At 38.9% G+C, this 27,429-nt stretch overlaps 1 protein-coding gene across 3 annotated transcripts in view; it reads left to right on the top strand.

Moving 5' to 3' along the window:
• Positions 1-27,429, top strand: part of SUCO (SUN domain containing ossification factor) — a 38,510-nt gene that overhangs the window by 7,704 nt on the left and 3,377 nt on the right. For 2 of the 3 annotated variants that reach the window (XM_017815663.1, XM_017815662.1), the window contains exons 2-21: positions 3,554-3,662; positions 5,964-6,065; positions 7,346-7,491; positions 10,690-10,830; positions 11,006-11,156; positions 12,472-12,592; positions 12,825-12,949; positions 13,438-13,505; positions 14,151-14,258; positions 14,926-15,031; positions 16,878-16,898; positions 17,133-17,188; positions 18,172-18,263; positions 18,918-18,983; positions 20,922-20,996; positions 21,491-21,587; positions 22,561-23,727; positions 24,595-24,682; positions 25,889-25,993; positions 26,937-27,091. In XM_017815663.1, coding sequence (XP_017671152.1) covers positions 3,554-3,662; positions 5,964-6,065; positions 7,346-7,491; positions 10,690-10,830; positions 11,006-11,156; positions 12,472-12,592; positions 12,825-12,949; positions 13,438-13,505; positions 14,151-14,258; positions 14,926-15,031; positions 16,878-16,898; positions 17,133-17,188; positions 18,172-18,263; positions 18,918-18,983; positions 20,922-20,996; positions 21,491-21,587; positions 22,561-23,727; positions 24,595-24,682; positions 25,889-25,993; positions 26,937-27,091 — 3,099 coding nt within the window. The remainder of the gene's footprint in view (positions 1-3,553; positions 3,663-5,963; positions 6,066-7,345; positions 7,492-10,689; positions 10,831-11,005; positions 11,157-12,471; positions 12,593-12,824; positions 12,950-13,437; positions 13,506-14,150; positions 14,259-14,925; positions 15,032-16,877; positions 16,899-17,132; positions 17,189-18,171; positions 18,264-18,917; positions 18,984-20,921; positions 20,997-21,490; positions 21,588-22,560; positions 23,728-24,594; positions 24,683-25,888; positions 25,994-26,936; positions 27,092-27,429) is intronic. The other variant, XM_017815664.1, reaches the window with a different exon arrangement.

Raw genomic sequence — 27,429 nt, 5'->3', positions numbered from 1 at the left:
TGATAGTCTTCTGCAGCCTCCTTCACAATTACTTAGGGAGTTGGAGCCAAATTAGAACTGGACAGTCTTTCACATGAAACCTACTCTGCAATTTCCGAACCACCTGCACTGTTGAATTTCAGTGCGTTCCTTTTCAGAGCAGAACAGCCTGGGTAGAGCAGAGCCAATTTTACAGCCACGAGTGTACTGAACCATTCAGACAGGGGTGAGCAGCATTTCTGCTTCAGTGGGCAACCACAGTGTGTGCCTGCCCTGGGAAAAGTAAAGATTCCCCCTGCCCCTCTGCTGCTTTGTCTGAGCCTGTAGCATTTGCTCTGGGGTTTGTGCATATCAAGCTGAAAAATTCAAGGCATATTAAAGAAAATAGCTTTTAAACTACAGTTAAATGTAGCACTAAGAATCGTGCTTAAGTTTCTTTGTTCTTTATGAGATTTAATAGCAGGTGGTACTTTGAGTCATGCATATAAAAATGGAACTCTTGAAAACCTCTGTATCCATGTAAGTCACTGACTGTGGGATATGTGTTTGGAACAGTCTCTTCCTTTAAAGATCTACCTTGTACCTGAGACAGTATATCTGGTGACTAATCTCCAGCACTATTTGGGCATTAGGTTTGCTTGTTTCTGAGTCAGCATTAAAATACTACTCGTGGGTCATGAGAAAGGGAAGGATGGATTAGTATGTGCAGGCAGAAGCTGCTCTGCTTCCACTGCATGTACACTGCAAGTTCATTAAACTCGAGGGGAATTCTCTCCTCTGTAAATTAACAGTTAGATTCTCATGTTTGACTTTCTGCATTTAGAGTAATGCTTGCTTTGGCAGATTGTTTTTATTATGGGCTATATCCTTTACCAGCCTGTGGCTAAAGAAGCCTGTTGAATTAATATGCAGAATGCTGAAAGTCTGAAGAAAAAGAAGACTCGTGGTGGCCTTGGTAAGATGATGAATTTGACTTCTCACAGACTGGCTGGTCTCACGTGGCATTGGTGTTCTGTGAATTTGTGTTCTTAATGCTCTGTCAGAGCTTGATGGCAGCAGTTGAGTGATATATCCTCTGGTGCAGTTGGGCGCAGGTTTTCCTGTGGGTGCCTGCATGCATACACGAGTTCTCAGTCCCCTCCCTAGCTTAGAGGGCTTTGAGGAGACTTGAGGCATCTTGTTGGAGCTGGGGAGTAGACCAAGAAGAATTTTGGAAAGTAAGCAAATCAGACATTAGACACAGATTGTCAGAATAGCTTAAATCTGAGCTGCCAAACCGCATTCTTCTAAAAGCGGTGTGTGTGCCCTAATAAAGCCTGATTTGTTGCACAAAAACTCTGTATATTAAGGCAAGAAATGTGTGTCTTTTGTGCTGAGTGCTTTTTGTGAGTACAAGTACTAAAGCAGTTATTGATGCTTTTGTGAAAATATACCTTGTGTTTGAAAATGCTGATTCACAGCCAGTGATACCTTTCCTTTTCTGCACTGAAGGTCTTCATGTTGTCCTGTGCAGCTCACCGGAGATGCCCCCCTTAGTGGAAGCAAAATAGGAAATGAATGTGCGTGCATGTGTAGTGACAGGGTGGGATGAGCTACAGTATGTTCTGTGGAATTTTTGATTTTTCTGTTGTATTTTTTATGAAGAACCAGGGAGTTGTTATATCTGGAAGGACAGATCAGAGGTACTGGAATGAAGAACATGAGAAAATTTCACCATGAAATGACTGAAACTAATTTTTAGAAATATAAATGACTCAAAGTATTTGCATAACTGATTTTTCCAAGTGAGAGCTAGGTAGTAAGGCCGTGAAAGTCTGGTAACATTTCATTCCTTCTCTTAAATGTGCATCCTGTGCTTAAGATAAGACAGAGGTTTGATGGAAAACTTAATACAAACAAGTAACTACATGATGGGATGGGAATTTAAGATGTGTGAGAAGCATATACCTCCTTCTCAATGGCTCTGTGAGACATTGTACCTGCTACAATATCATACCCTTATATTCAGTTCTTTATTTTCCAGTAACTGCAGCTGCTTCTCCCTGACTTGAAGGCTTTCATTTAGCATAGAGGAAAGCTACTGCCTCAAAGATAAGAGAAATTACTGAGGTGACCTGGGGCTGAGACTGACCTGGGCACCTTATTTGCCTGTCTCCAGAACAGTTTGTCAGGTCCCACAAATTCCTTGTCTATTGTCTTCCACTCTCCTAATGGTGAGAGCCATGGATTTAGTGGCTGGTACCTGCTGACAGTCCCTGCTGATGCAGGTGAAAGAGGAGCAATAGGGTTGTATCTCCACAAGACAAGTTCGATTTTTGTGATTGCAGCCTGGAGAAGTGGTGCTCCCCCAGCGTGTGCATATGTGTATATATGCATAAAACTGTTTTTAAATTTTGCACTTGGCTGTGGTCTGTTGTTGCATGGGTTCCTCCTTGATGGAGGGGTCTATGCTGCATATGCTTCCCAATAAAGTTGATATTTGAGCCCTTAAGAAAGGTGGTAGTTCAAATTCTAAGCACTAGAATGATCCCAGCTGTGTAAGCGAATCATGACCTACTAATGATCTTACTGTTCTGACTCAGGTTGCTGTATCCAGATTTTTCTATGCTATAGACCTGTCTCCTCCTCTGTCCTTTTTTTCAGGATGTTTGTGTGAATTTACCTGGCTGTTATGTGAACGTATTTCCTGAATGAAAAATGTTTGTCTTTAAGGTGGCAGGTGACTGATGTTCAAGTGTTGTTGAGAACTCCACTGAAAGCTCAGTTTGCATAGTGTTCTGCTGGCCTCACCTGAAGTCAGCACGAAGACCTTTGGGCCTCCAAGCCTGGTTTGCTGTTCAGATGCTGGTTCAGGATGTGAAAGGATCGTGTAGTCTAAGCAACAAAAGATGCTGTTCTGGTACAGGTGTTTGTATGGATGATGGCTGCTTTTCTACAGAAATAAATCCATTTCTACTGCACAGCAAAGCTGTTCAGAACTGCAGGTTCAAAACAAATATCTCTGGAGGTCGTAGCTGAAGCCAGCACCTTGTTTGCCTCTTGTCTGTACATTTTCATTGGGTTTTGCATGGGCCTTTAGTGTACTTATTTTCTCTACTTTTTTTAAATGTGCTTGATAATGCTGAGTGTGCAGAATTTTCTCTGTTATGGTCTGTGCAGGGAAATAAGGAGCTTTATTTTTTTAGTCCGTGGCTTTAATTTTTTCTTAACAGTAATCGTTGCTAGAAATATCCCATTGCTGTATGACAAAGGATATAGTTGATTCAATGTTTCTAACTTGCATAACTTAACTAATTTGTGTCAGCTTCCACTTTGTGACATAGTAACACCACAGTAACTGTTTTGCTGATAGTTTTGTGTTTTGGAAGCGCTGCATTTGTTGTGGTTTCTCTTGCTAATTTCTTGAGGTGAAGTCCTCCAATGGATTTTATGAGTATCTATGAACTGTATATGTGTATTTTTTAGCCACATTGTGGGAACAGCTGAAAAAAAGCTTGGGGACAATGCTGAGGAAATTCTAAAATGTCATTTATTCATTTTAAATTAAGATTTTTGACTTTTTTTTTTTTAATAGGCTTCCTGTTTGCAATGTCTTTTGTAAAGACAGTGTCTCATCAGCAGTGCAATATGCTTCAGGTGATGCTTGTGCCCTGGCCAATGATGATGAAAATTTCCAGGAAAAGGTATGCTGAATACATCATATTAATTACTTACTCAGTCTGACTTGATATTGAATTTTAAAAACTGATTCATGCACATTGATTCACAGGGTCTTCTTACCCAGGATACTTAGTGTATTCAGTTGTTCTGTCAACCAGGATGTTATCTTCCCAAGTTTTTGTTCTCCTTCAGGTTTGTTGCAGTTATGCAACAATACAAGTTGAACAGTTTGGGATGGGAGAGGGAAGAAAATAGTAAAGCTAGTTTTGGTGGCTTAAGGTTTTTTATTTGGGTGGCAGATGTTAGAAGAAGTGGGCATGAGGGAGAGTATGTGGCTCTGTAGAAACCAATATCAGAGGTGGTGGCCTGGATGAATCTAGGCCATGGTATGCCAGTAACATCTGTGTTGTGTTAAAAACAGTGCACAAATGTTTGCTATCCAAAATAGAAGGTTTAAGATTAATTGTTTTAAGTCAGTATTTATCACTTTGTTTTCTTCCTGTGTAATAATCATTAACAAAGCTAAAATATTTGTGTGAAATATATAATAAACAAGGTATGATCCCTTTTTACATTACTCAGCACTTTAGGTTAAATTGAGTGTAATTGTCCCACCCTGATTAAGTCATTACAAGTTTCTGCATATTGCAGTTGTGTAGTGAGTTCCCAAGCTGTTGAGTCACATCAGAAAGTCAGGGTAATTTCATTTATTTATTTACATAGGTAAAGAATCAGTCCCATGATAAAAATGGATAGTATTGATGTATTGGTTTTATCATTTCCTCCAGCAATCTGTAGTAGTGCTAATCATGGTCCTCATTCCAAGAAAGCTTTTATATGCCACATCAAAATTGAAAAATATGTGTTGAGCATTCTAGTTGACTCAGGTGGGGAGCTGCCTGACCGTAAAAAAACCCTTGAATTATTGTAGGTTTCTTAAGCATTTCAACAACTAGGGTAGCTGTATTTTTTTTTTCCAGTTTGTGCAGCCAAATAGCATTCAGTCCTATTCTTCTGGCTGTCTGAAAAAAAAAAAGTTCTGCTTTAGTTTAATGGCTGATGTAATAAAACTGGAAAGATCAAGTAAGCTTTGACACTGGGAAGCCACTGGTGTATGTTTTCTACTTTTTTCCAGCATTCTTCCTTTCATTCTATTAACGTGGCTGCATTGTTAAGCACATTTCTGAACCTAAACCCAAAGATGTGAAAACTCATACATTACACTGTTCTTTTTACTCAGTAAAGAAAATCTCTTGGGTGTATGAGAAATCCTAAGCATGTGTCTGTTACTCCTAATTAGGCTGCTGGAGCTGCCCTGCTCAGAAAAGAGCAGTTCTGCAGCCCTTGGTCGGTTTTCCTTAGATCAGTTGTCTCTTCAAACCATTAATGCTGTTTCATCTTAGGGACTAGGCTGTGAGCTAATAATGTTTGGGGAAAAATATTGCTTAGCTGTTGTCTCTAAGATTTTCCCACCCAGGTTTGTAGCTCTTGCTCTTCTATTGGATGCTTTAACTCTCTCAAATGAATGTCATGTAATGTTGTGTAACACAGCAGCCCATTTTGGATCCGAAGTCCAGCACTTGCAGTATTTGGCCACAAGGTTTTAGACAGGCCTTATAAAACAAGGGGGATGTAAATGTCTACCAGATTTCTTGCTGTATTTTGAAGTATTGTTCAAAAATAACTTTCCTATTTTGTAGTCAACTTAAAAAAAAGATTGAGGGGCAAGTGTAAATTCTTGTTACTTTTAGTCTCAGGGCTTTAAAACTTCTTTCCCCTCAACTGTGTATTTTTTTTTTACTTTGTGAATTCACTGCACTTGATTGTAAATTTTTAGTTGTGAAAGAGAAGGTTGCTTTGAAAGAGTACAGCAGACTTGTGCAATTACTCTCGTTCTGCTGATTGGACTCCTGCATCTGAAATGTGCCACATGTTATTTTTTTAATGGTTGCAAGTCATTTTAGGATTTAGTTTTCATTCCTTCTCTTTTGGGCAGCAAGGGGATAGGGAGGATTTGTCAGCATGGGAAGTCATAGCAGAATGATGAGCTTTCCTTAGCAGACAAACTGAATGATATAAGAAAATGCTAAAATGGTCTTTTCAGTGAAGATTTAACTGAGTTTTTTTAACTTGCCATGGTCTTTGTGCAGGTGAGGTTTTAAACATATGTGGGCAGTGGCTCTGAAGATTAATGTAGCTTAACTCCTTGATATTTTAATGATGGAAAAGGTGGTATTAGTCTGTATCAGAGGTGGCTCCTCTTACTGAGAATAGGCAGCCTGTGTTACTGTGTACTTACAGCTGTTGTACCTGTAATATTCCAGGGGGAAGAGGCTGGTCCCAGACTGGAGCCTGAGCAGGCAGACTCAAGTACACGGAGTTACTCTATGGAAGAGCTGCTCAATGACTTTACAAAATCTGACCAGGCAAGACTTTTATCTCATTCGCTGTCTCCATACACTCTTCAAATGCTTCTTGGATTTCAGCCTTTCATTTTGATTGTCTAAAGCTCCCAGTAACCATCTATCACATTTCACCTGCACACAGGACTGCTGTTAGACTCATGTTTCCAGTGAAGGACAAAATGTGTGAACTAACAGACCTTGCATTTCCCATGTGCATAAGTAATAGGAGTAATTTAGTACTTGTAGGTACTGACTAAATGAAACCTTCCAAAATAAATTAAAATTGGATGTTATAGTTAAAGATGTCTCTTCATAAATAAAATATGAAAAACCTTCTCACTGAGGTATTTTTTTATAGAGATCAGACTTGGTGATCATAGCAGTCCATTTTAGCTTTGATCCTTCCTGGCTTCTGTCAATTTAATTTCTTTTTTTAAAATGGAAAAAGGGTTATGCTTCAGTAGTATCTGCCATTGATACCATTAAGCCAGTGCTCTTAAATGTTATAAAGCTCACTGTTAAAGATGGTTTATTTGATTATATATTTCTGGTTTGTAGATTACAAGACAATACATAGGACATACTCCAGAAAACATAATGCATGGTTTCGATGTGTAATTCTATAATAAAGCCTTCAGACCTCTTCATGTTCAGTTAGATGGCTTGGAGTAATCTAGCAGTTGACAAGAGGCTCTTGTTTAATAATATTTTCTGTTGCTGCAGGAGTTTAATCTGACCTGTTTCAGTGGTTATATGCTTTTTCAGATTTACTAAGCCTCATTTTGAGTGTGCTGTGCAAAGACTTATGAAAACTGAAGACCTAGAATAACTAAGACTCAAGACTACTAAGCTGTCGGAAGCCATAAGTGATTAATCTCTTTATTCAGCTACAGCATGGAATAGACTTCTGAAGACTTTTGGACCTCCATTTCAGTGATAAAATTGGAGGCCTCCTCCAAAATTTAGTTTAGGATGAAAACAGTAAATTTTATTGTAATAGAACATGCAAATAGAACTGTTTATTTCTGTTGCTGCAATATGCAAACTGGTTTTCTCCTGACTATCTCTATAGGATTGCACATCCCTGCTTCAGTTAATATTTTTACATGTTATTGCAGACTATGGAAGTGTGTTGCAACTATCCCAGAGCAGCACAGAATACCACTTAAGGAAGAAAGAAAATTTATTTCTGACAAATCTGAACTACTGAACTTTGAGAACTCCATACTAGATGTTATTGTACGAATGCTTTTCCCATTCAGGTTTTGAAAAACGTGTGTTCACCTGTGATGTTTTCACAGTCAACAGACATAAGTGAAGCAAGCCAGCCTGAAGTTGTGAGTCCACCCTCAGCAGATGTAAATGAAGCTTCCTCCAGCATAGTTGCAAGCACTGAAAACACTTCCAGTTCACCTACCTCAGAGATACCTCCAGTCTCACAGCCTGAGTAAGCCCTTTAAATTTTGTTGGTTTTTGTCTTCAAGACTATCACTTACTCTAATGTTGTTAAAAGGTTTAGTAGGGATAAAACTAGACTGTTACATGTGATTGTTTTGCTGGTTTATGGTGTCAGTGCTAATGGAGTATGTCATCATTTACTCAGTGTGTGGATAAACACTTGTGTACTTGCATGAAGTGAGATACTATTGCCATTATCAGTTTCTAAGCTGCTGCTTTGAGAAAAAGCCCATGTGCTCAGATAATCTGTACTATAAAAGCCCTCAGGCCTTTCCCATTAGGATTTCTGCCCTTCACAAATGTGCTTTCACATCTGTGACAACAAGCATTGAGGCTGCTTCAGCCATGGCCTCTGCTTTCAGTTAAAGAAGAACTCTGAAGAATTTTATTTTGGAACTTAAAACAGAGCAATCTGAAATAAGTTCTGATATGAGGAGATTTTTTACAAAATAGCAAATTTTTATATAAATGCAGTCAAGACCATTTGTAGTTCTAGTACTCAGCAGGGTATTGCAGAGCTACCTCTGCTGCAGGAAGCCTTCTGGAATTTGTGTGGTTTCCCTTCTTTTGTGGAATGCTGTGCTATCAAACGTGAGCTGTAGTAGGAAAATGCATGTGTGTGTACTTCTCAATACTTTCACAGAGTTCTGCTGGGCTTTCTGATGTGTGCTGAGGGAAATGCATTGTTCTGATTGCTGATAAAAAAATCAAATATTTTGGTAGATAAAAATTTGACACATTAAAAATTAAGTAGACTTGTCTTCGGTGTTTTGGGTTTAAGAGTCCAGTTTTTCTGCTTTACCAAATTGAGTTTCTTTACCATAGAAAAGGTGTGGAAGTCTTGTTTGCTGACTGATCTTGCCTAGTCTGCCAGGGCTAATGCTTAAGCACCTTTTGGTACTTCATCAGTGTCTTTAATTGCAAGTCTTCCAAAATTTGCAGTTTTTATAAAGCAAAACTGGAATATCATTTCAGCTTGTTGTTTTGATAGCTGTTGTCGACTACTGCAGTGATTCCCTGTTGTAACATGTTGTAAATCCTACTGTTGTCAGGTTGTAGAGACAGGATGTTTTTTTTCTTTTAAACATTCAGCTTGGTATCTGGTAACTGTTCAAAACTGTCAGTCACAGCTGAGGATACTGCAGTGAGGAACTCTGAAGACTTGACCTATGAAATGAATGAAAATGGGAACTTGTTTTGGAGCACCTGATTGATTAGTTAATGCTGGGCAGTGTTCTGATGCGAGTACCATTTTCAGGGAAAAAGGGCAGAATTAATATAGGAGAGATGCACATTTCAAACTGCACTTTAGCTTTAAATAGTAATGGATGGACTCTTATTGTACAGATTAATATTCAAAACAGCTGTAGTCCAACCCCATATTTAAACAAGATCTTTAAAAAGACACAGTTGCATTTTTTATCTTCAGACAGATTTTTTCCTGTTTTAGATGCTGAGGCCTGTCAGTGTAACAAAGTCCAGCTCCCTCAGGTGTTACTGGTCTAATAATACAGCAGAGCTTCTTAGTCAAAATATTCTGAAAGTAATTTTATTCCAAACTATTTTTACTTTGTAATGGATCTTTTTTAGGACAGCACTGACTGTAGCTTTTGTACTCAGGCCTAGTCTGTGGAAAACTTCTTGCAAAATTATCTGAGCTCCTTCTGGCTGCAAGTAAAGACAGCTGCTGTGCAAAGTGAGCTTGGTAGTGCATTTTAAAAGTTAAGGCAAAGCTACTAACAAATCAAGGTATCCAAAGGAGAGGGAACACCACAGCTTCTAGGTTCACCTTTTGCCAAAATTAGTTACCTCGGGCCAGTCAGGTACATCCTGAGATCAGGGGATTTTTAAGTTCATATTTGTCACATATTTTATTCAGTTGATAAGTATTCATACTTTCACTTACCTACTGAGACAGAGAATATGTGGAGCTTTTCAGCTTTAAGTGTAGTAGTCAGCCTTATTCAGTTAGTGAAGCTTTACATGCAGAGCCAAACTGTGCACCTCAGATGTAGGCATTTTTGGGGTGTTCAGAGAAACTACTCCCTGTTTGTAGCTAATAAATTCTTGTGTTCATAATGTTTGTTAGATTTTGCTACAAAGCAAAAAGTCTTGAATGTCTATGAGGTTTTTGTGTTATGCTGTAGGGACTTTATCATATGAAAGGTACTAAAATTGTCTCCCTGGGTTGGTTGCAGCTGCTTCTGTTGATAATTGTAGCAGCCAGAGAACCAGAAAGATTCCCTTTTAAGTCGCTGACGTGCTATTTGTGTTTTGGCAGCTCTGTCATGATATTGGATTAACCTACTTTGCTGCTGACATTAAGGAAAGCTTATGTTGAATTTTAGAGGGCAGAATAAAACTTTGACTTATATCTGGCTATAGCATAAAGCAATATGAAAGTCATTCCTGTACTGGAGAAGAGAGGACAGTCAGAACTGGAAGTTATTAGTTGTCCATCTTCTCTCCACCCATTGTCATTCCGAAAGAGCAAACGGGGAGACTTTTGTTCCAGTTTTTGCCTCTGGATTTGTCTGATGTGGTGTGTTCAGCCTTTCTGGGAGAGAGGATGTGAAGCAATGGGCAGATCAGCTGGTTTGGGCTGTTGGTACAGCTTGGATAATGGTCTCCTGGGTTACCTGATTTTTATTGCACTAGTGAAGAAAAAAGTAAATGAACCTAGAGCAAAGGAAGTCTGCCTGGCTTTGCTGTATATTGTTACAGCATCTCTTTTCTCCTCTGGTTTTAGCCAAGTTCTGTTCTGACTTCTACCCATTGACTTGGGAACATTAGTGAGGGAACTCAGTCTCGTGTTTCTTTCCTTTGTTGAAGGGGAAAAGAAAATTGCTGGCAGCCAGATAACTATGAACCTATTGTTAGTTTGTAATGATGATGGGAAGAATTACCCATTGCAGTGTTTGGTAAAATGTTAGATGAGAGTTCTGGGAGATGAGAAGCTAGTTTTGAGTTCCTTTCTGGGACAAACAAGCTAAAATGGAAATTCTTTTCTTGCATGGGTACAGCTGAAAATGCAGTTCCTTAAGTACAGCATACTTCATCTGTTTCTTAATTATTTCTGAGACTGTTGCTTTATGAAAACTTTCTAATATCTTCAGTTATGTGGTTGATTGTCAGGGTTACTTATATCATCAGAAGGCTAAAAAGCATGTTATTTCTTTCCCTTCAGTGCAATAGAGAATTCCCGTGCTGATACCCCTGTAGTCAGCTCTAGTGAAGCTGAGCAGTCAGAACCTGACTGTGATATTGGTGGGACACTTGAGGCTGACCCTCAGAGTGAGCCTTCCTCTTTTGTCAGTCCACCAGAGAGGTGAGTATCCACGCAGGTTGTGAGTCTGAATAGTGTAAAGGTAGTTGTTCTTTTCTGTCCTGGCCTTGCAGCAAACGTTTGCATGTGCTTGCTTATCTACATATTTGTGTGTTTGTGTGTGTTTGTTATTGCATATGACTGATTTTATGGGTCCTTATACTCTTTATGCTTTCAGCCTTGCAGGTCAACATATAGAGAATATATCATCTTCACATGGCAAGGGAAAGAAGACAAAATCTGAATTTGAGTCGAAAGTTTCAGTAGCTGAAAAAGGGGCAGATGAGCAAAAATCTGCTCTGAATGCCTCAGAGAACTTAAAAAGGGAGGTAAGCAGTGCTGATATTTACTCAGTACACACAGGAGCCCAGTGCCCTCTGCTAGGTTATCATCACTGATAAAGATGAGTGATATCCATCGCTTTCCTGATTGCCACTGTATAAAACAGAGAAAAGGGCAGCAAGGCTGATCTGCTGGCACTCAGTTTTTCTGAGCTAGCAAGTCTTTTCAAATACAAGACTTGGGGAAATCAAGTAAAACTATCTGGAGGAGAAACTACAAGAACTGTACTTTATGTAAAGATGGTTAAGCTGAGACTTCCCACAGGACACTGTGGACACAGAATTTTTTTTTTATATGGGCTGAAAAAGAAAACAGATAGGAAGTTGCATGGTCCAAGTGAGCTTGTAGAAAAGAAGCTTGAGGGTTGAATCTTGACTGAGTCAGGAAGTTCCTGACTAGCAAGCAGATGGCTAGAGGCAAAGATGATAGTTGGAGGAAATACAGAACGTTTGGTGTGTTTTTGTTCTGTCCCAGGAATCTTACTTGGCCCCTGTTAAAGTGGGATATTTAGCTAGACAGGTCTTTTATACTCAACTGTATGACTTTTTTATGCTCTTACTGTGAGGCACTTTCTAAAGCTTATGTTTTTTAAATAGCTAAAGAACGACCAAGGCCGTGGCTTTTTGCTATTTTAGGATCACATTTAAACTGTCACTGATATCTTGGGAACTAACTTTAAAACATTTTCTACAAAATGGCCTCTACACTTGAAATGTCGAGCCAAAGCTGTTTGTGCATCTGATGGTGTGCTGAAAATGTGTTTGTACAGAGAAGTTGACTTGAAATTCAGTTTAACAGGGTTGCTGCTTTGTTAGGCAAATCCAAAATACTATTTCTTTGATTAAATGTTAAAGAAACCATCTTTAAACATCTCATTCTGCTGTTTTTGAGGTGTTCAGAAATTCCAGGGGACTTCTGGAATTCTGTCGTGACCAAAATTTATGTTTGAAGATTTTTTGCTGCAGGGAAACCTTTCCTTATTAGTAGGGGGAGGAAAAGCAAAAATGTTGAAGGAAAAGCAGGTGTTTGAGGCAGAATGCTTAAATTTTACTTAAAATGTATTACTTTAGCCACAAAAATTGCCATCACCTTGGTGAAAGAATCTGTAATTCCAGGAGGAAATCATCACGTGTTTTTTCTGGCTTGTGAGCTTGCTTACCTTGGCACAAAGTTGTTAACATGGGTGCAAGTGATGTGCCTGCTCTTGACTTGATGAGAGCTTGCTTTGTTTGTTGAAGTTCGTTTTTGTTTTCATTGTTGCTACTGAAAAATATTCACAATTGGTGGCTCTTTCTTTTGCAGAAAGACTTTAAGAAAACAGGAGAAATTGACCCTACGTCAGTAATAACTCCAAAGGACCCTGGAGACATTCCAACATTTGATGAATGGAAGAAGAAAGTCATGGAAGTGGAGAAGGAAAAGAGTAAGTTCAGGATTCGTTGGTTTGGTCTAAATAGAGGCTGCTTTCATCTTGTACTAGATTTGAATAGGGAAACTGTCTCAATTTGGAATGCAGCCTGGAGCTTCATTTTTCTGCTGGAATTACATAATTAATGGCCTTCATTATATAAAAGCAGTGAGCAGAAGCTCGCTGACAGTGAAAATACTGTTTGTTTGCATGGTTTGTTCTAGTAGCAATATTTTCTTGTTCCTAGGTCAGTCAATGCACCCCTCTGCTGTTGGTGGGCAGCATGCCACTAAAAAGGTCCAGAAAAATAGGAATAACTACGCCTCTGTAGAGTGCGGTGCCAAAATCTTGGCAGCGAATCCCGAGGCAAAGGTAAGCATTTACTAATTATCAGTGTGCATTATTTTAATGTACTGTTATGCAGGAAGTACTACAAAGTACACTTAAAACTGAACTCTGATTTGTGAATAATCTTTTATTCCTGTGTTTGTGTTTATTGGGATTTTGATTTATAAAAACGGGACATAGTGATCTGTGCTTTTTTTTAAGGGGGATTGCTATAGAGGACTTGATGTCTTTTTAAGTGAATTCAGAAGGGGGAGCAGAGTCTACTTATTACAGAAAATGAACAACTGAACCAAGTTGTATTAAACATCTCCCCATAGTAAATAATCTGTGATGGCTTCACAGTAGTATGATTTACTGTGTCCTGTTTATTATCTTGCTCAGAATGTTATGAAACTTAGTTATTAGTCCACATACCTAATATCAGAGTTATTTTTGGAAAGTGGGAAGAAATTCTTGGTGCTCTGTTGGTATCTACCATGCAATTTAAAATACTAATCCTCTTCTTTATACAGAGTACTTCAGCTATTTTGATGGAAAACATGGACCTTTATATGCTCAATCCTTGCAGTACTAAGATCTGGTAGGTTACTGAGGTTTGCTCACATGATTACAATTTTCCATTGTGATGGCAATGTGTTTATCCTGTGGGACTGACTTGACCTTGGTGTGTTGCTGCTTGAAATGGGTGTGTAAGAAACTTTGACAGAATTAGCACAAGATGCTCTATTGTGCCTCCCACAGAAATCTAGCTCTGCTATTGAGAAGTAATATTAAGGTGGTATTTTTATTTACCTTCCTATTTGTAGGTTTTGCATAATTATAATCTTGCAGAAGATTAGTGAGTATTTAGGTAGAGATTTTGGTTTCTTTCTCCAGCTGTCAAATAACTAGGAGAGGTGATCAGAATTTACCATATACTAACTGGTATTTCAGATGTGATTTAAATTATATTTGCTGTCCTTAGTTTTTAGTTCTGTGACTTGATGCCTTTGAGTACAAGATGGATGAAGCTCTTGTAGCTGCAGGTGCTATCTAGAGCTACAAAGCTGGATATTCAGGAAAATATCACTAGTGATTCTGAAGGGAGCAACAAGTGTTGCCTTCTTACTCTACAGCATTTTTGTGGCTTTGCAACAGTAATGGAGTAAAGGGCTGAGAATTGTAATTGTGGAAGGAAAAGTCTTTTTTTTTTTCTTTGTTTAAATATTTCCTTTTTGTCTTTAAGGTTTGTTGTTGAGCTCTGTGAACCAGTCCAAGTAAAGCAGTTTGACATTGCAAATCATGAATTATTCTCTTCCACTCCTAAAGACTTTCTGGTGTCAATTAGTGACAGGTATGTTATCTAAATTTACCCTTCTGAATGAAAAATGAAATAATTATTAGATACAAGGCTTCAAAAAACGTGGTCTGTGTATGCCTGTTATTATGCAAAGTGTAATGTTTTGTGGAATTACATGGATTTTCTTTGGGTGTGTATATTTTATCAATTTAGCTTTTTTTTTCCTTTACCTCCTTAAAAATTAAAAACTTAGTTTCTTTTTGGGTGCTTGAAGCACATAAATTTGGACTTTCAGCACTTGGTCTATTGTGTAGTTCTAACTCTGCTTTGCTCACAGTTTTTTACTGCTTGCTTACAACAGTATTTACAACCTGTCACTTAAGTATTGTGTTCTTCACTGTTCCTGCGAGGTGGCTTTTTTTCAGTTCCAGACACTTTATTGTAGACTGGATGAATTTCAGTAATTGGATCAAGTGTAGAGTTTTGTCCTTTGGGGGCTTGCACACTGTTTTAAGTATGTGAAGAGGTGCTGCTGAGTTTTTGTGCTGGGACTACTTTATCTTGCAGCTCTTCCTTCCATAAAAAACACATTGCTGTCACTGTGCAACTGGAAAGAAAAAATTATTCCTTCTCTGAAAAGGCGTTTGGGGAAACCTCAGCAAATGTCTGTAAACACTGTGTTCTTGCATTTCATCAGCTGACTTCATTGTTTCCTTTCTAGGTATCCAACAAACAAATGGATTAAATTAGGTACTTTCCATGCCAGAGATGAGAGAAATGTCCAAAGCTTTCCTCTGGATGAACAGATGTATGCAAAATATGTTAAGGTAACTTAATACTGCAGAAGCATCCATGCTTGTCAGGGATGGAAGGGTTTGCTGGGCTTACCCTGTGTAACAGCATCCAGAGAAATGTGTTATCCAAGCCTGCCTTCCCATTAATTGCCCTGGGTTCGTTAGTGGCCCCAGTGGTATGGGCCATGTACACTCACAAGCCTCTGACCTGCCTCAAAATGGTAACTGAGAGGCTCTTGGGAGGCACCTATTGCCTTGTGTCCAAGTGCATACTTAGCTGATAGCTGAATTAAGAAAAATCCAGACAATGTTCTATTCTATTTGACTTAACCAACTGTCCCCTGAATGCAAGATTAGAAGAATCTCAACCTATATTGTCTCTTGGCTGTACCTGCTTTATACACATACATATGTACTATCTCACTCCCTGGAGCACAGATCAGAATATGTGTCTTTGTTGATATTTTTGTATTGTATTCTGCTGTACAGTTTTAAGTGAACCTGAAAGACTAAATGTTTGAATCTTGATTCTCATCAATAGATTCAAAGTGCAGTTTTGCAATTGCTCATAATTCTGACTCAGGCAAATTACTTAAGCTCACTGCTACTGGAGCATTGCTGTGATATCTCCACCTTCAAAATAGCTTGCATTTATTCAGGAGACTCAAAGAGAATAAAACTCCATAAATAATTAATGTGGTACTTGAATAGGGATAAAAGCTTTTGTGAAAATATGGGGATGTAGTGGAGGTTTAAATTCAAATAAAATATAAATCTTTTAGGTCCTCTCCAGTGATGTGTTTATGTGCCAATTATGGTGCTGCCAAAAAAAAAAATGTAGTTGTGCTACTGAATTATGCTTTGTGCTTTCATGAAGAAGCAGCTATGAATGATAGTTGTTTAACTTCTCTACCCAGAAATTCTGCATGAGTCACAGAATAAAGATTTCATTTATTTTTAATTCTGTTTTCTGGCTGAATTAATGCCTCAAGGTAGCTGGAATCTTGTTTGTCACTGAAGATCCAGAATTCCAGTAGATGCTTCAGCACTTAATCCCTTGGTGGATACAGTGCTCTGCCTTGAATAACATGGTAAAATGTTCAAGTTCTGAGTGTGTAGTCTACAGAAGAAAAGTCCAAAAATTTTTCAAAAAAACTTAATTTTTTGATGTGGCCTACTAAACTTTTATCAAAAACAACTGAAATTTTTTTGTAAGAGTGCTTTTATGGGAATAGTTGGTCTCACTTGTAGATTGTTACAGTCCTTCAGTGGTAGTGTCTATGTGTCTACGTAGTAGTTTCATAAATGTATTCTACACTTGCAAATTAATTCAGATTAAATAAATACCAGTGTGTAGTCAAGGTGGCACTAGAAATACACAGGCAACTGAAGCTTCCAAGTCTGTTATCAGATGCTCTGTTTCTCCAGTTGTGCTTCTATAAACTGAAGCATGTTATGCTGAACTTGAAGCAGCAGCAGTACACAAATGCATGCTATGTGGGGTTGTTTTTCCTCTTGAGTCACTTTCTGTGGTCTGTGCTCTTTAAGGGAAAAAAAATACACTTAGAACACTTAACACACTTCAGTATTCTGTCTTCAATCATGCTGCCTTGAAAAATTGAATAACTTAAGTTATAACTTAATAAAACACGCGTTGCATGTAACCTTCAAATCTGCAAGGTACAAGGGCTAAAAGAAATCTTGCTACCCCAGGCAGATGTAGTATTGCAACTTAATCCTCCACAGCTTGTCATCTTAGGCATTTATAGTACTGAATTAAACCCAGCCAAACTCTGTAGTTGCCTGTGGCATGTGTGTTCAGCCTTTGTACTGACATCTTTTTTTTTTTTTTTCTCTCCTTTCCCTTCTCTCGCTTCAGATGTTCATCAAGTACATAAAGGTTAGCAACCTCTTCTTCTGGAATGGTGAATGCTTGGGGCTTGGGGGGTTCTCTGCTGCAACTCAGCACTTTAATGCATGGCAAGAATAAATCTCTTGGTCTTTTCTGCTGTGGGCAGTCTGCAAATCCCTTGAATAAACAAAACTTGGAATTTCAAGGTTGAGTGTGTATGTTAATGAACTCTTGACTCCGTGGGTCTTTGGAGTTTTATTTTAAATACCTCTTATTCTTTAGGTGGAGTTGATATCACATTTTGGATCAGAACATTTTTGTCCTTTAAGCCTTATAAGGTAATACTTTTTGTTTTGCTTTGTCTTTCTACCTCCTTGCAGTGAGGATTAGTCTTTTTCAATAGTATTTGAGCAACAAATTCTAGTTTTCAATTAAAGTTATCTGCAAATATTTTGAAGTTGTTACCGAACTTACCTGCTGTGTAGACTCCTTCATGTCTGTTTAAAGAAGTTTTGAATCTTTTTATTTGGTTCTCCAGTATGCAAGGAATAGTTTGTATTTGTAGGGGGGAGCATAAGGGAACAGGAGCAGCTTTAGAGAAGGACATGAGCATTCAAGGCTGACCAAGCAAAATAGGGAACAAGTGGTGAACTAAAAAGAGCAGGTTTGGTGAGTGCTTTTAGAAAATCTGCTGTGTTTTTTGGCACCCCAGGTGCTTGCAGTTAGTAATGCTTGGAATATCCAAGTAGAAACACCTGTGTGTTTGTAGTTCAGAGGGACCATCAGCCTCTGCTCTGCTCCGCTCCTAAAAAAACAGGTCTTGAACTTGGGAACTCTGTAGTGGTATAAGTCAAACCATATTTTCAGTTAACAAGACTGCTTTAAATTGGATTGATTTGATATGGTTTTGGCAGAACAGGTCAAAGAGAATATAGTATGCAAAGTGAAGTAGTTATGAATAGATACTCCTGAAGTTAGTCAAAGGTGAGGCTGAAGAGGAGGTGTAAGAACTCATGGAGAGCTTAAGACAAGGAAGTCTAGGCATGAGTTAGAGTTAAAAAGGAGGAAAAGACTCTTTGGAATTAGTAGAATGAAAAACAGGATCTTGTTTTTGGTTCAGCGTTTAAAAGCCTGCAGTGGACTTTGCGGATACAACCTTGAAAAAATAAACATACCTCCAGCTTGATCTTGGTTAACTGAATGCAACTACTGTGTTTCTAATTACCTTGCTACATAAAAGTAATAGTGCTTATCAAGTAGGTAACACAATTACATAACTAATAGGCTAATATTAGGTTTTCTTTTAAAACTTTGTTCATAGGGTCTTTGGTACTAGCATGGTTGAAGAATATGAAGAAATAGCTGATTCTCAGTATCAGTCTGAACGACAAGAACTCTTTGATGAAGATTATGGTAAACAATTATTTTGTGCATTTTTTTCAGCAATTCACACATCTCCTGTGCTAATCTGGTGGCTTGTTTTTTCTTGGTTACGATAAAAGATTTGACTGTTAAATTTACTGTGTGTCTTGTTGACATTGTTCTGGGCTCTTCCAACAATCCTTTTAAGTTTTAAACAATCTGTTTAAATGTAACTATGTGGAAGGTTGCTTTAAAATGCTCGTACTAAGCCTCTCTTTCACTTGGCAGAATAGACAATAATTTCTTCATCTGCTGACAGTAGTTAAGGATTACTAAAATAGCCAAAGCAGCTCACACAAAACAGATTTATACTTAGTGTCCATAGCCCATTTCCTGTGATTGTTTTTATAATCAATGCTACATGCAATTGGGAAGGAGCTTAGTTTGGCTGCAGACATGGTGTTTTAATTGAAAAATGTGAAACTATCTACCTCCAGCCTCTGTGAAGCTCAATGAGTTGTTTGCTGCATCTGTCTTGTGAATCCTGGCTAACCCCTGTATCTGACCTCTAACTTTATTTCTGTAGTTTCATTTTCACACAATCAAACTGACATAACTGAATGAAATGTTAAATCTTGAGGTTTATATTCTCTGTCCATGACACTTTTAATTTTGATAGTCACAAGTGTTCTTCTTTATACATAGATTATCTGTTGGATTATAACACAGGAGAAGAAAAATCTTCAAAAAATCTTCTTGGTTCTGCAACAAGTGAGTATGATTTATTAGAAACACTATTGCTGTGCTAAAACAAGATGAGTTAATTCAAAGTAGAATGACATTTTGTCATGCAACATCTACAAATTTCATGTTCTTCTACTGAAGCAATATATTGTAATTCCTATTTAGTTTCATAGGAAAAAATGACAATTTCAAGTTGGGAGATCAATCTTAAAGTGTTCTAAAAATAGAACTTTCAATTTCTAAGGATGTCTCTTTTGTGAAAACTTTTTCTGTATGTACAGATCCTGAGCACTTAAAATAATGTGAACCTTGCATAGGGCTGTAAGTAGCCAGTACTCATGTGCTGTAGAACCTTAATTATTTGGAACTTGGAAATCTGTGTTTAATGTGCTTTATTTATAGGAGACAATATAAAGATTTACTCTGTGTACAGCTTGAAAGGGAGGAATGGAGAATACTGTTTCTGAGAAGGCTTTATGTAAATGTTGTTACTTATGTTCTTTATAAGGGCTGTGGGTTTTTTGTTTGTTTGTTTTTTGTTTTTTGTTTTTTTTAGAGAACTAATAGTTCTTGACTGTCTCTTCTCACTTTTCACTTTGGAAAACCTCCAGTGTAGGGTTTGTTTGCTAAGAATATGTGAATATTTAGTTTTAATGGCATTCTTAACTGCTGAATTATTCAGGCTAGTATCAGCTCCACACAAATTTTTCTAAGGAGCTCTTACACTGTTCTGCTCTTCCTTCTGTCTCAGTTGATGAAGATTTGTTCCTGTAGTGTAGATTTGCACTCAGTTAATGCTGTCTGGGCTCAGGCTTTCCTTTCATCCCATAGTGGACCAAAGCTACAGAATTCTCTAATACTACTTCCTAGAAAGTAGTTGTCTCCTGAGAATAAAAAGGTCATGGCTAGGAATATTCACAGCTTAGAACAGTTTTCAAAAGGGAAATAGATAGTGCAAAAGGCAGATTCTTTCTAAATGTTAGTCTCTCACAGATGAGAGAAAGCAATAAATTCTTCCCTGACGCTGCTTATCTGTTCTCTGTGACTTTCAGACTTTCTACTCTCAAGCTTTCCTGATGATGCATATTCACATGATCTGTCTGTAAGGGCAGTATTGCAAGTTTATGTTCACTGTCTAAAAAATACAGTGACTTTTCTGTTAGTTTTTTAGAGTACTAAAGCAAAGATTAAAAGATTTGAAACCTCTGTTGCTGATCGTGCTCAACTGTCTTCCTAAAGCACTGAAACATTGCAGTAATCATTATTTAGTGGATCTTGTTGTTGAGACCTTTCCTCTCTGGCAGGGTAGTCAGTGTTCCTCTTTTGGAAGGAGTAGAGTTTGTGGGTTTTTCTGTGGTGGTTTTCTTATATGTACATGCTTAGACAAAAGTGATAGGTTTCCATTTTGCATCAGTTGTTTTAAACAAGCAGTGAGGAAGAGGGTCCTCTGAGGGGAAGACTTAGGGATTCCCAGACATTTAATCTCATAGGAAGTATTCTGCAGTCTTCCACTAGTCTTGACATTTCTCGACTCACTTTAGTTCTATTATGAGAAAGGAGCCAGCCTGTCTTTGTTAGAGCTTTTCTATTTGAGTGTTCAAGCTTTAAATTTCTGGCTTAGGACCTTCCTCAGAGGTTCACATTCTCAAGTTGTCAGCAAATTCCATGCTTAAATACTCTGTTTGTTTTTACTATTCCTTGGTTTCAGTGGACCGATGATCAGCAAGTACTTCTTGCTGTTGTTAGAAGGTCCAGCTGGTAAAGGTTAGGTGCAGGTTTCTAGCTTATTAACCTACCCTTTAAAAGGAACAGCTGCACCCCACATAATAGAATGACCAGGCTTTTTTAATGTCTTTATACTGTGATTCCTTTCAAGCAAGTATTGCAAAATAGCAGATTGCTCAGTGCTGCTGATCTCTGGGCCCTCTGAGTGTGTCCTTGTTGAGTAGCTGTTGTCTCTTTTAGATGCTATCCTCAGTATGGTGAACATTGCTGCTAATATGCTCGGAGCCAAAACCGAGGAGTCGACTGAAACAGAAGGTATTTTGTAGATGGTTGTTTTCTTTAATGAAAATTCTGTAAAGTTTTAATTTCTCCTTGTTGTCTTGTTTAATGTTTCTGTGAAGAGTTGGATGACCTATGTTTAAGTGACTTTTTCCACCTTTTATGGCACAGCTGATTAGTGTCATGGAATTCTTATCTTACTGTGAAAAGTGGAACAAAGATGCCAAATTTGCTGAGGAAGGAACTGATATAAAGATGACACATAGGCCTGTTCAGTTTCATTCAGAGATCTTTACTCTTTGTTACCCAGCTGAAGTTGTAAAGTCTAATTTGCTCCTTCTTTCTGGAAGTATTCTGAGGCTGTCCACAATATCATATTTATAAACTGACAGTAGCACTTTCATTCAAATAACAAATCTGCAATTAATTTGGTAGAGCAGTTAATAATCAAAGAAAACCCCAGCAACAAACCCAATGAAAACAAAGATGGTTCTTGACTTTTAATGTTCACATTTACCTCCTTCCTGCAGCAGGGAACAAAAGTGTGTCTGAAAATGTCACTGCCACTCCTGCAACTTCAACAGCTGCACCGAGACTACCTGAACCAACGCCTGTTCCTTCACCAGAGTAAGTGATTGGTGGGGGGGTTTCTCAATAAGTTCCTAGCAGAGACTAACAGGCACTAGTCTGGAATCTTTGGTACCAGAATGCTCAGGTATGGCATACAGACATAAACAAGTGAAAAAGCAAGTGTTTGGTGAAGTCTGTAGTATGGTAATGTTACTAACCAGGGGAATTTATTGGTTTAGTTACTGTTTATATGTATTTCCATAATAAAACATTATAACATGTTTTGTTTTGGCACAGCAACTGACTTAATATTGGTCCAGGTTTTGTGGTTGTCTCCTGCAAGGGAGACTAATTAGGCATTAAATTGTATTGCTGAAACTTCAACCAAATTATACGGGCAAAAATTTGTGTTTAGAAGCTTAATATATTTGCTAGGCTATCCTTAATAAAAATTTGTATGCAAATACGCAGAATTAGGTTGGAAAGAGGAGTTGTATATAGATTCTGGGACTTTTTTTTTTTTTCACTTGATTGCAATTGTTGAGAATTGATTTGGCTACTTAGAGCCAAGATTCTACCTCTTAAATGTTAAGACATGAGTTGTGCTGTATTTAGAGGTTTTATAGTTTTCTAGTACTCTGGTTGTTGAGAGACTGAGGAAGTTCAGTGGGAAGGCTGAGATTCTTGTGTTTGCATTTGAAGATTGCAGCAGCGGAGTAAGATGTTTGCTGTGGAAGAATTTAGTCATATTTGAAATGGTGACTTTTTTCAGGGGTGAGGGAAGGGGCAATGTGTGACTGAGAAGGCTTCTGTTACAGAAGCAAGGGTTGAAATAATTTGTTTGCAAGTTGAGACTGAAGAGCACCGGAGAAAATGCTACCTTAGAGAATTTCTCACTGTCTTCAAATCGGCCCTTGGTTACCAGATGAAGCCTTGCTGATTTTTCTAAAAGATCCTACTTTTGCAGTTTTCCAGAGCAGGCATGTAAAACTGTTGAATTAACATCCTGTCTTTAACTCTTTTGTTGTAGACTTGTTACTACAGATATTCCACAGATAGATAAAGAGCAAATAGTGGTGGATTTGACTAAAGAAAGTCCTATTGTTCAGCTCGTACAAGAGTATGAAGAAGATACAAGCCAGTCCACAGTAACCTTGCTGTCCAGTGATGATCAGGAAGAAGAAGCATCGACCTGGTTTGAACTCGAGACAGAGCAGTACTGCTGTGACATGGCAGCAGTGTGCTGTATTTCCACGTTTTCGGAATACCTGTTTAAGTGGTGCTCAGTGGCAGCAGCCCTGCGTCGGCAGCACAGTAAAACTGGAGGCAAGGACGGGCCAGCTCACCCTGCTGATGTGCAGCAGCCACAGGCAGCTCTGACCGAGTCTGTCCCTGCGTTGATAGATGAGCCTCTGCCCGAGCAACCGGACAGCAAAGCCGAGAGACCATCTGGGTCTATTGCTGCAGTTGTCTTGAGCAGTGTGGTCCACGAGGAGATAAGTAATGAGACCACAGAGTCAATTGAACTGGAGCCGAGCCATCCTCAAACTGTCTCTCAGTCCCTCCTCTTGGAAGTTACTTCTCAAGTTAAGCCGTCACCCACAACAGACGTGGTGTTGGAGCCTGCAAAAGAAGATGGAGGCCAGGTAGCACTGAGGGGGACTCCCCAGGTGGATGTACCTGAGATCAGTGCTGAAATGGAAAAGGCTGAGAGCTCGACTGTAGAAGAAAGCCCTGTAGTTTCTGAGACCAGTGTGGTCACTGAGGTAAAGGAAATGAGCACAAGAGAGACTATGGCTACTCCAGTGACTTCAAAGCCTACAAAGACTGTTCTGCAGCCTGAGAATACAGTGGATGTAGTAGCCAGTGTTGCTGGGGAAGGAAAGGAGAGCACTCCAGAAGTGCAGAAACCTGTTTTGCCTCCTGTCGAATCTTCTGTGCCTGCCGAAACAAAGGAGGACGATCAGGCAGCTGAAGAAGCTTTAATGGCAATTCCAGTCTCAGGGGGACCACAGAGAACAGCTACAGACTTCTATGCTGAATTGCAGAACTCAACAGATCTGGGCTATGCTAATGGGAATCTTGTTCATGGATCCAATCAAAAGGAATCTGTCTTCATGCGCTTGAATAATCGCATAAAAGCCCTGGAAGTCAATATGTCTCTCAGCAGCCGTTATTTAGAAGAACTCAGTCAGAGGTAAGTCTGAGGATGGTCTTAGCCATTGACACAGAGGAACATCCCTGTATGGAGAGTAACACAGGGGTAGTTGGGTAGAGCATAAATCACAGCATAAAGCTTTATGGAACACTGAGGGAAGTAACTAAGCCTGGGTAGCTGCTGGAGACCCAGATGTCTGTGTGTGGCAGAGGTTCCCTCTTTGTATTTCAGATACAATCACATTTATTTTGTTCTGAGGAATATTACTGTGGGTTTTTTAAAAGGATAAAGTGTTGCCAGGAGGTAGGCACTAATCCTATCCCTAATCCTTTCAACCAAAGGGCGCATCCTTCTGTTGCTTTAAAACTGAATGCCACAGACCTACAATGCCTTCTTTATTGAGTTACTTCCACTTAAATTACTATGTTATCCATCTGTAATAACTCCTGTTGAATAAGTGAGTGTGGAGAAGGAACTAAGAGCTTTCTGTGAGGGATGTATCTATATTAGTGTTTATCTGTAGTGCTCCTTAGGGACAGGAGAAATGGGAAATGTACCAATTTCAGAATTGGTTCCAAGGAAAGGGCTCTTCATTATACTTACTGTTGTGTTGTCTGTCTCGGCAGTCTGTGTTTCCAGAGTGAAGTTCAGTAAATTGGCACTAAATTCCAAGGTGTTGAAATAGATTTGATTTTAACCTTGGGGAAAAAACAAACAAACAAAAAACCCCAGAAAGACACATCTGTTTTATGTGTGAAACTTTAAAAGCAAATGCCACTTGATATTTAAATAAAACTTTGGGCAAAGAGAAGTTCTTTCACTGGCATAGTCATGGTTTCTGAAGACAAGTCTAAGCTGAGGAGTTTTATGCACTAGTATTTCAGACTTACATGCTCTTTGTTTTAGGTACCGAAAACAAATGGAAGAAATGCAAAAGGCTTTCAATAAAACAATAATAAAACTTCAGAACACCTCAAGAATAGCAGAAGAGCAGGTATGGCTTGTTGGAGTATTTAAGTGTTTTCCTAATTAAGAAAGTTTACTTTTAATGAAGAGTTGCAAGGAGTTGGAGAAATCCTCTTTCAATTGAGCTGTATATCTGCCTTTTACAAGTATCCATCCATCCCTTACTTCCCTGTTTTTTTTCTCCACAGTAAAATTCTTATTTATGCTCCCAGTTGTTTTAGAATAAGGCCATTCCCAGCTCTCTTTTCTGATTTTGTATTTGAAGAAAAAAAATAAGTTATCAGCTGGTAATGGCTAAAACAATTTTTTTAACTTGGTTGGTTTTTCATATCTGATTTAAAGTATAGATAGACAAATTCTCTGCTGCTGCTGAAGAGACCCAGCCTATAGAATGGTAGAGGGGTACAGTAAAGGCTTAAGTGAAATTTGCATTTGAAAATGTAATTCAGGTAACAAAGCTGTAGTTCATTCTTTAAAATGTGGGTTTTCCCTGCTCTGCCATCCTGGCTTTTGTGAGCAGCTGTGGAATACAGCCTGTATGGTTGTGCTGAATATTCACTAAAGCAGCCGTGCATGTGGCATTGAGACAGTTTGGGACCAAGCCTGCTAAGTTTCTGAAGTGCAACCCCAGGCCTGTAGTTTGCTCATCCATCAGCAGTGAAGAAAATGGCAACTTCAAATGTGTTTTCTTTTCCGTTCTGTTTTTTGAAGAGTATCAATGCTGATCAGTCTCCTCTTGGTTAACCTCTCTGATATTCTGCTCACCTTCCTTGGTTTCTCATAGGATTAAGAATCCTGTTAGGGCTCTTTCCGGGGAGCAGCTCCAAAGTTGTTGTTCCTGGCTCCTGTCATTAAGTGACTGGCTGCCTGATCCTGGGACAAGAGCTCTGTGTCAGCCCTGAGACTGGAGCTGTGCCTGGTGGTGTGCATGTGTATTCTGTGACGTGGCAGTACTCAGCCTCCTGACAGCCACTGCCTGGAGCTGGCTGCTCACTCTGCCTGGAATGAGGGCAGCACAAGTCACTGTAATGAAATGCACTTGGCATAACTTTACGAAATGTTATCTGACAAGTCAAAATGTTACATAAAGCTGGGCTAAAAACAATGCTGGGTGGGTCATGTGGCTGCAGAGTGCCTGGCTGTGTCAGACAGAAAGAACACTAACTGTACACGAGTGCATATGATAGTGGGAACCTGACAAGCACTAACATGACCGTGACTCTCTTGAACACAGGATCAGCGTCAGACAGAAGCAATCCAGCTGTTACAAGCACAGCTCACCAACATGACCCAGCTGGCTTCCAATCTGTCAGCGACTGTGGCGGAGCTCAAACGGGAGGTAATTACAGTTCAGCAGTATGGCACGAGGACTCAGAGGAAACAGATGCATAAACAGATCTGTTTGAAGAGACCAGAGTCTTTAAATGAAGCTTTAGGTTGTCTGTAGTGTTGCTTTCAGCTTGCTTTATCCTAAGCTTTTAGCTACAAATTTGAGTAGCTTGAGCTGTTTTGTGCACAGCAAAATTGGTAATGATTACTAAAGCCCTACAACCCCATGACTGTAGTCTGAGCTAAGGCACCTTTCTCCTTTCTTCACTGGATATTGTCATCTTTGGAGATCAGGGGGATCTTGGCAACAATACTGAGAATGTCTTGTCTCAAATGTTTATGTTCTCCTGCCTGGGATTTCAAGCAGTATCATAAACATGACCTTTTTAATTTTGTGCCTGTTGCCAGAGACCTCCCTTGAGCTGTTTTCTAACACTTAGTGTGACTCCTTCTTTGATACCTGGCTGGCTAAGCTCCTGTTCACGAGTGCTGTGGTTGGTGAAACCACATTGAATCAAGTGATTATAATGGTGTTCTGTGAAGTACTTCAGTGTCAGCTGATGAAAAGCATCACTTAGATTTGCTATAGCATTACATCCATGCCAATTGTAAACCAGAGAAGTTGCCTTCTAAGCATGCTTTTTTTATTGCTTCAGGTAGATTTGAATGCTCTTTACAAGGGGTGGCAGCTTCTCTAGTAATGCTGGTACTGCAGGCAGTAAAATACTGTCCTGTGTTAGCACTTAGTGGGATTCGGCCTTCACTCCTTCAGTGCTGCACAGCCCATAGACTGCATCAAACCTCTGAAAAATTACTCAAATTTGAACTAGTGTTAAGTGAAACTGAAGGACAGTGACTTGAGAACACGTCATTTGTCTTTTAAAGTTTAAAACACGAAAATAATAGTATCAGGAAATTATTCTGTCTTTAATAATTGTATCCAATTCCTGCAGGTTTCTGATCGACAGACTTACCTGGTGATTTCACTGGTTCTTTGTCTCATCCTGGGCTTGGTGCTTTTTGTGCAGCGGTGCAGGAGCCCTTCTCAGTTCTGTGACGATTACCTCTCAAAAATTCCCAAAAGCAATCACTACCCTAGCCCCAAAAGGTAACGTATTTATATTTGAAACTTAATTGTTATTGCAGCTTTTTTTGGTATTTCCACAGTCTGCTGGTACTGAAATATCTGCTTTAATTCTGAGTTGTCTTTCTGCACACTCAAAATTGATGGCAAAGAGCCATTACTGCTTTGTAGTAACACTCTCCTAGAAGCATTTTGGGCCTACTACACTTGATAACGTGTTGCAGACACAGTGCTCTGTCTGATTGCCAGGCTGTCTTGGGCGCCTCAGTTCTGTCTTTCTACCAAAAATGCTTTTTAATGAAAAATGTGTATGACAAAGTACTGAGAAAAATGTGTTAAAAAAGCTTTCTGGAATTTTCTAG

This window comes from Lepidothrix coronata, unplaced genomic scaffold (genome assembly GCF_001604755.1).
Source record: "Lepidothrix coronata isolate B3197 unplaced genomic scaffold, Lepidothrix_coronata-1.0 Scaffold52, whole genome shotgun sequence".
Classification (NCBI taxonomy): Eukaryota; Metazoa; Chordata; class Aves; order Passeriformes; family Pipridae; genus Lepidothrix; species Lepidothrix coronata.
The sequence above is the reverse complement of the archived record's forward strand: the minus strand, read 5'-3'. Positions and strand labels throughout refer to the sequence as shown.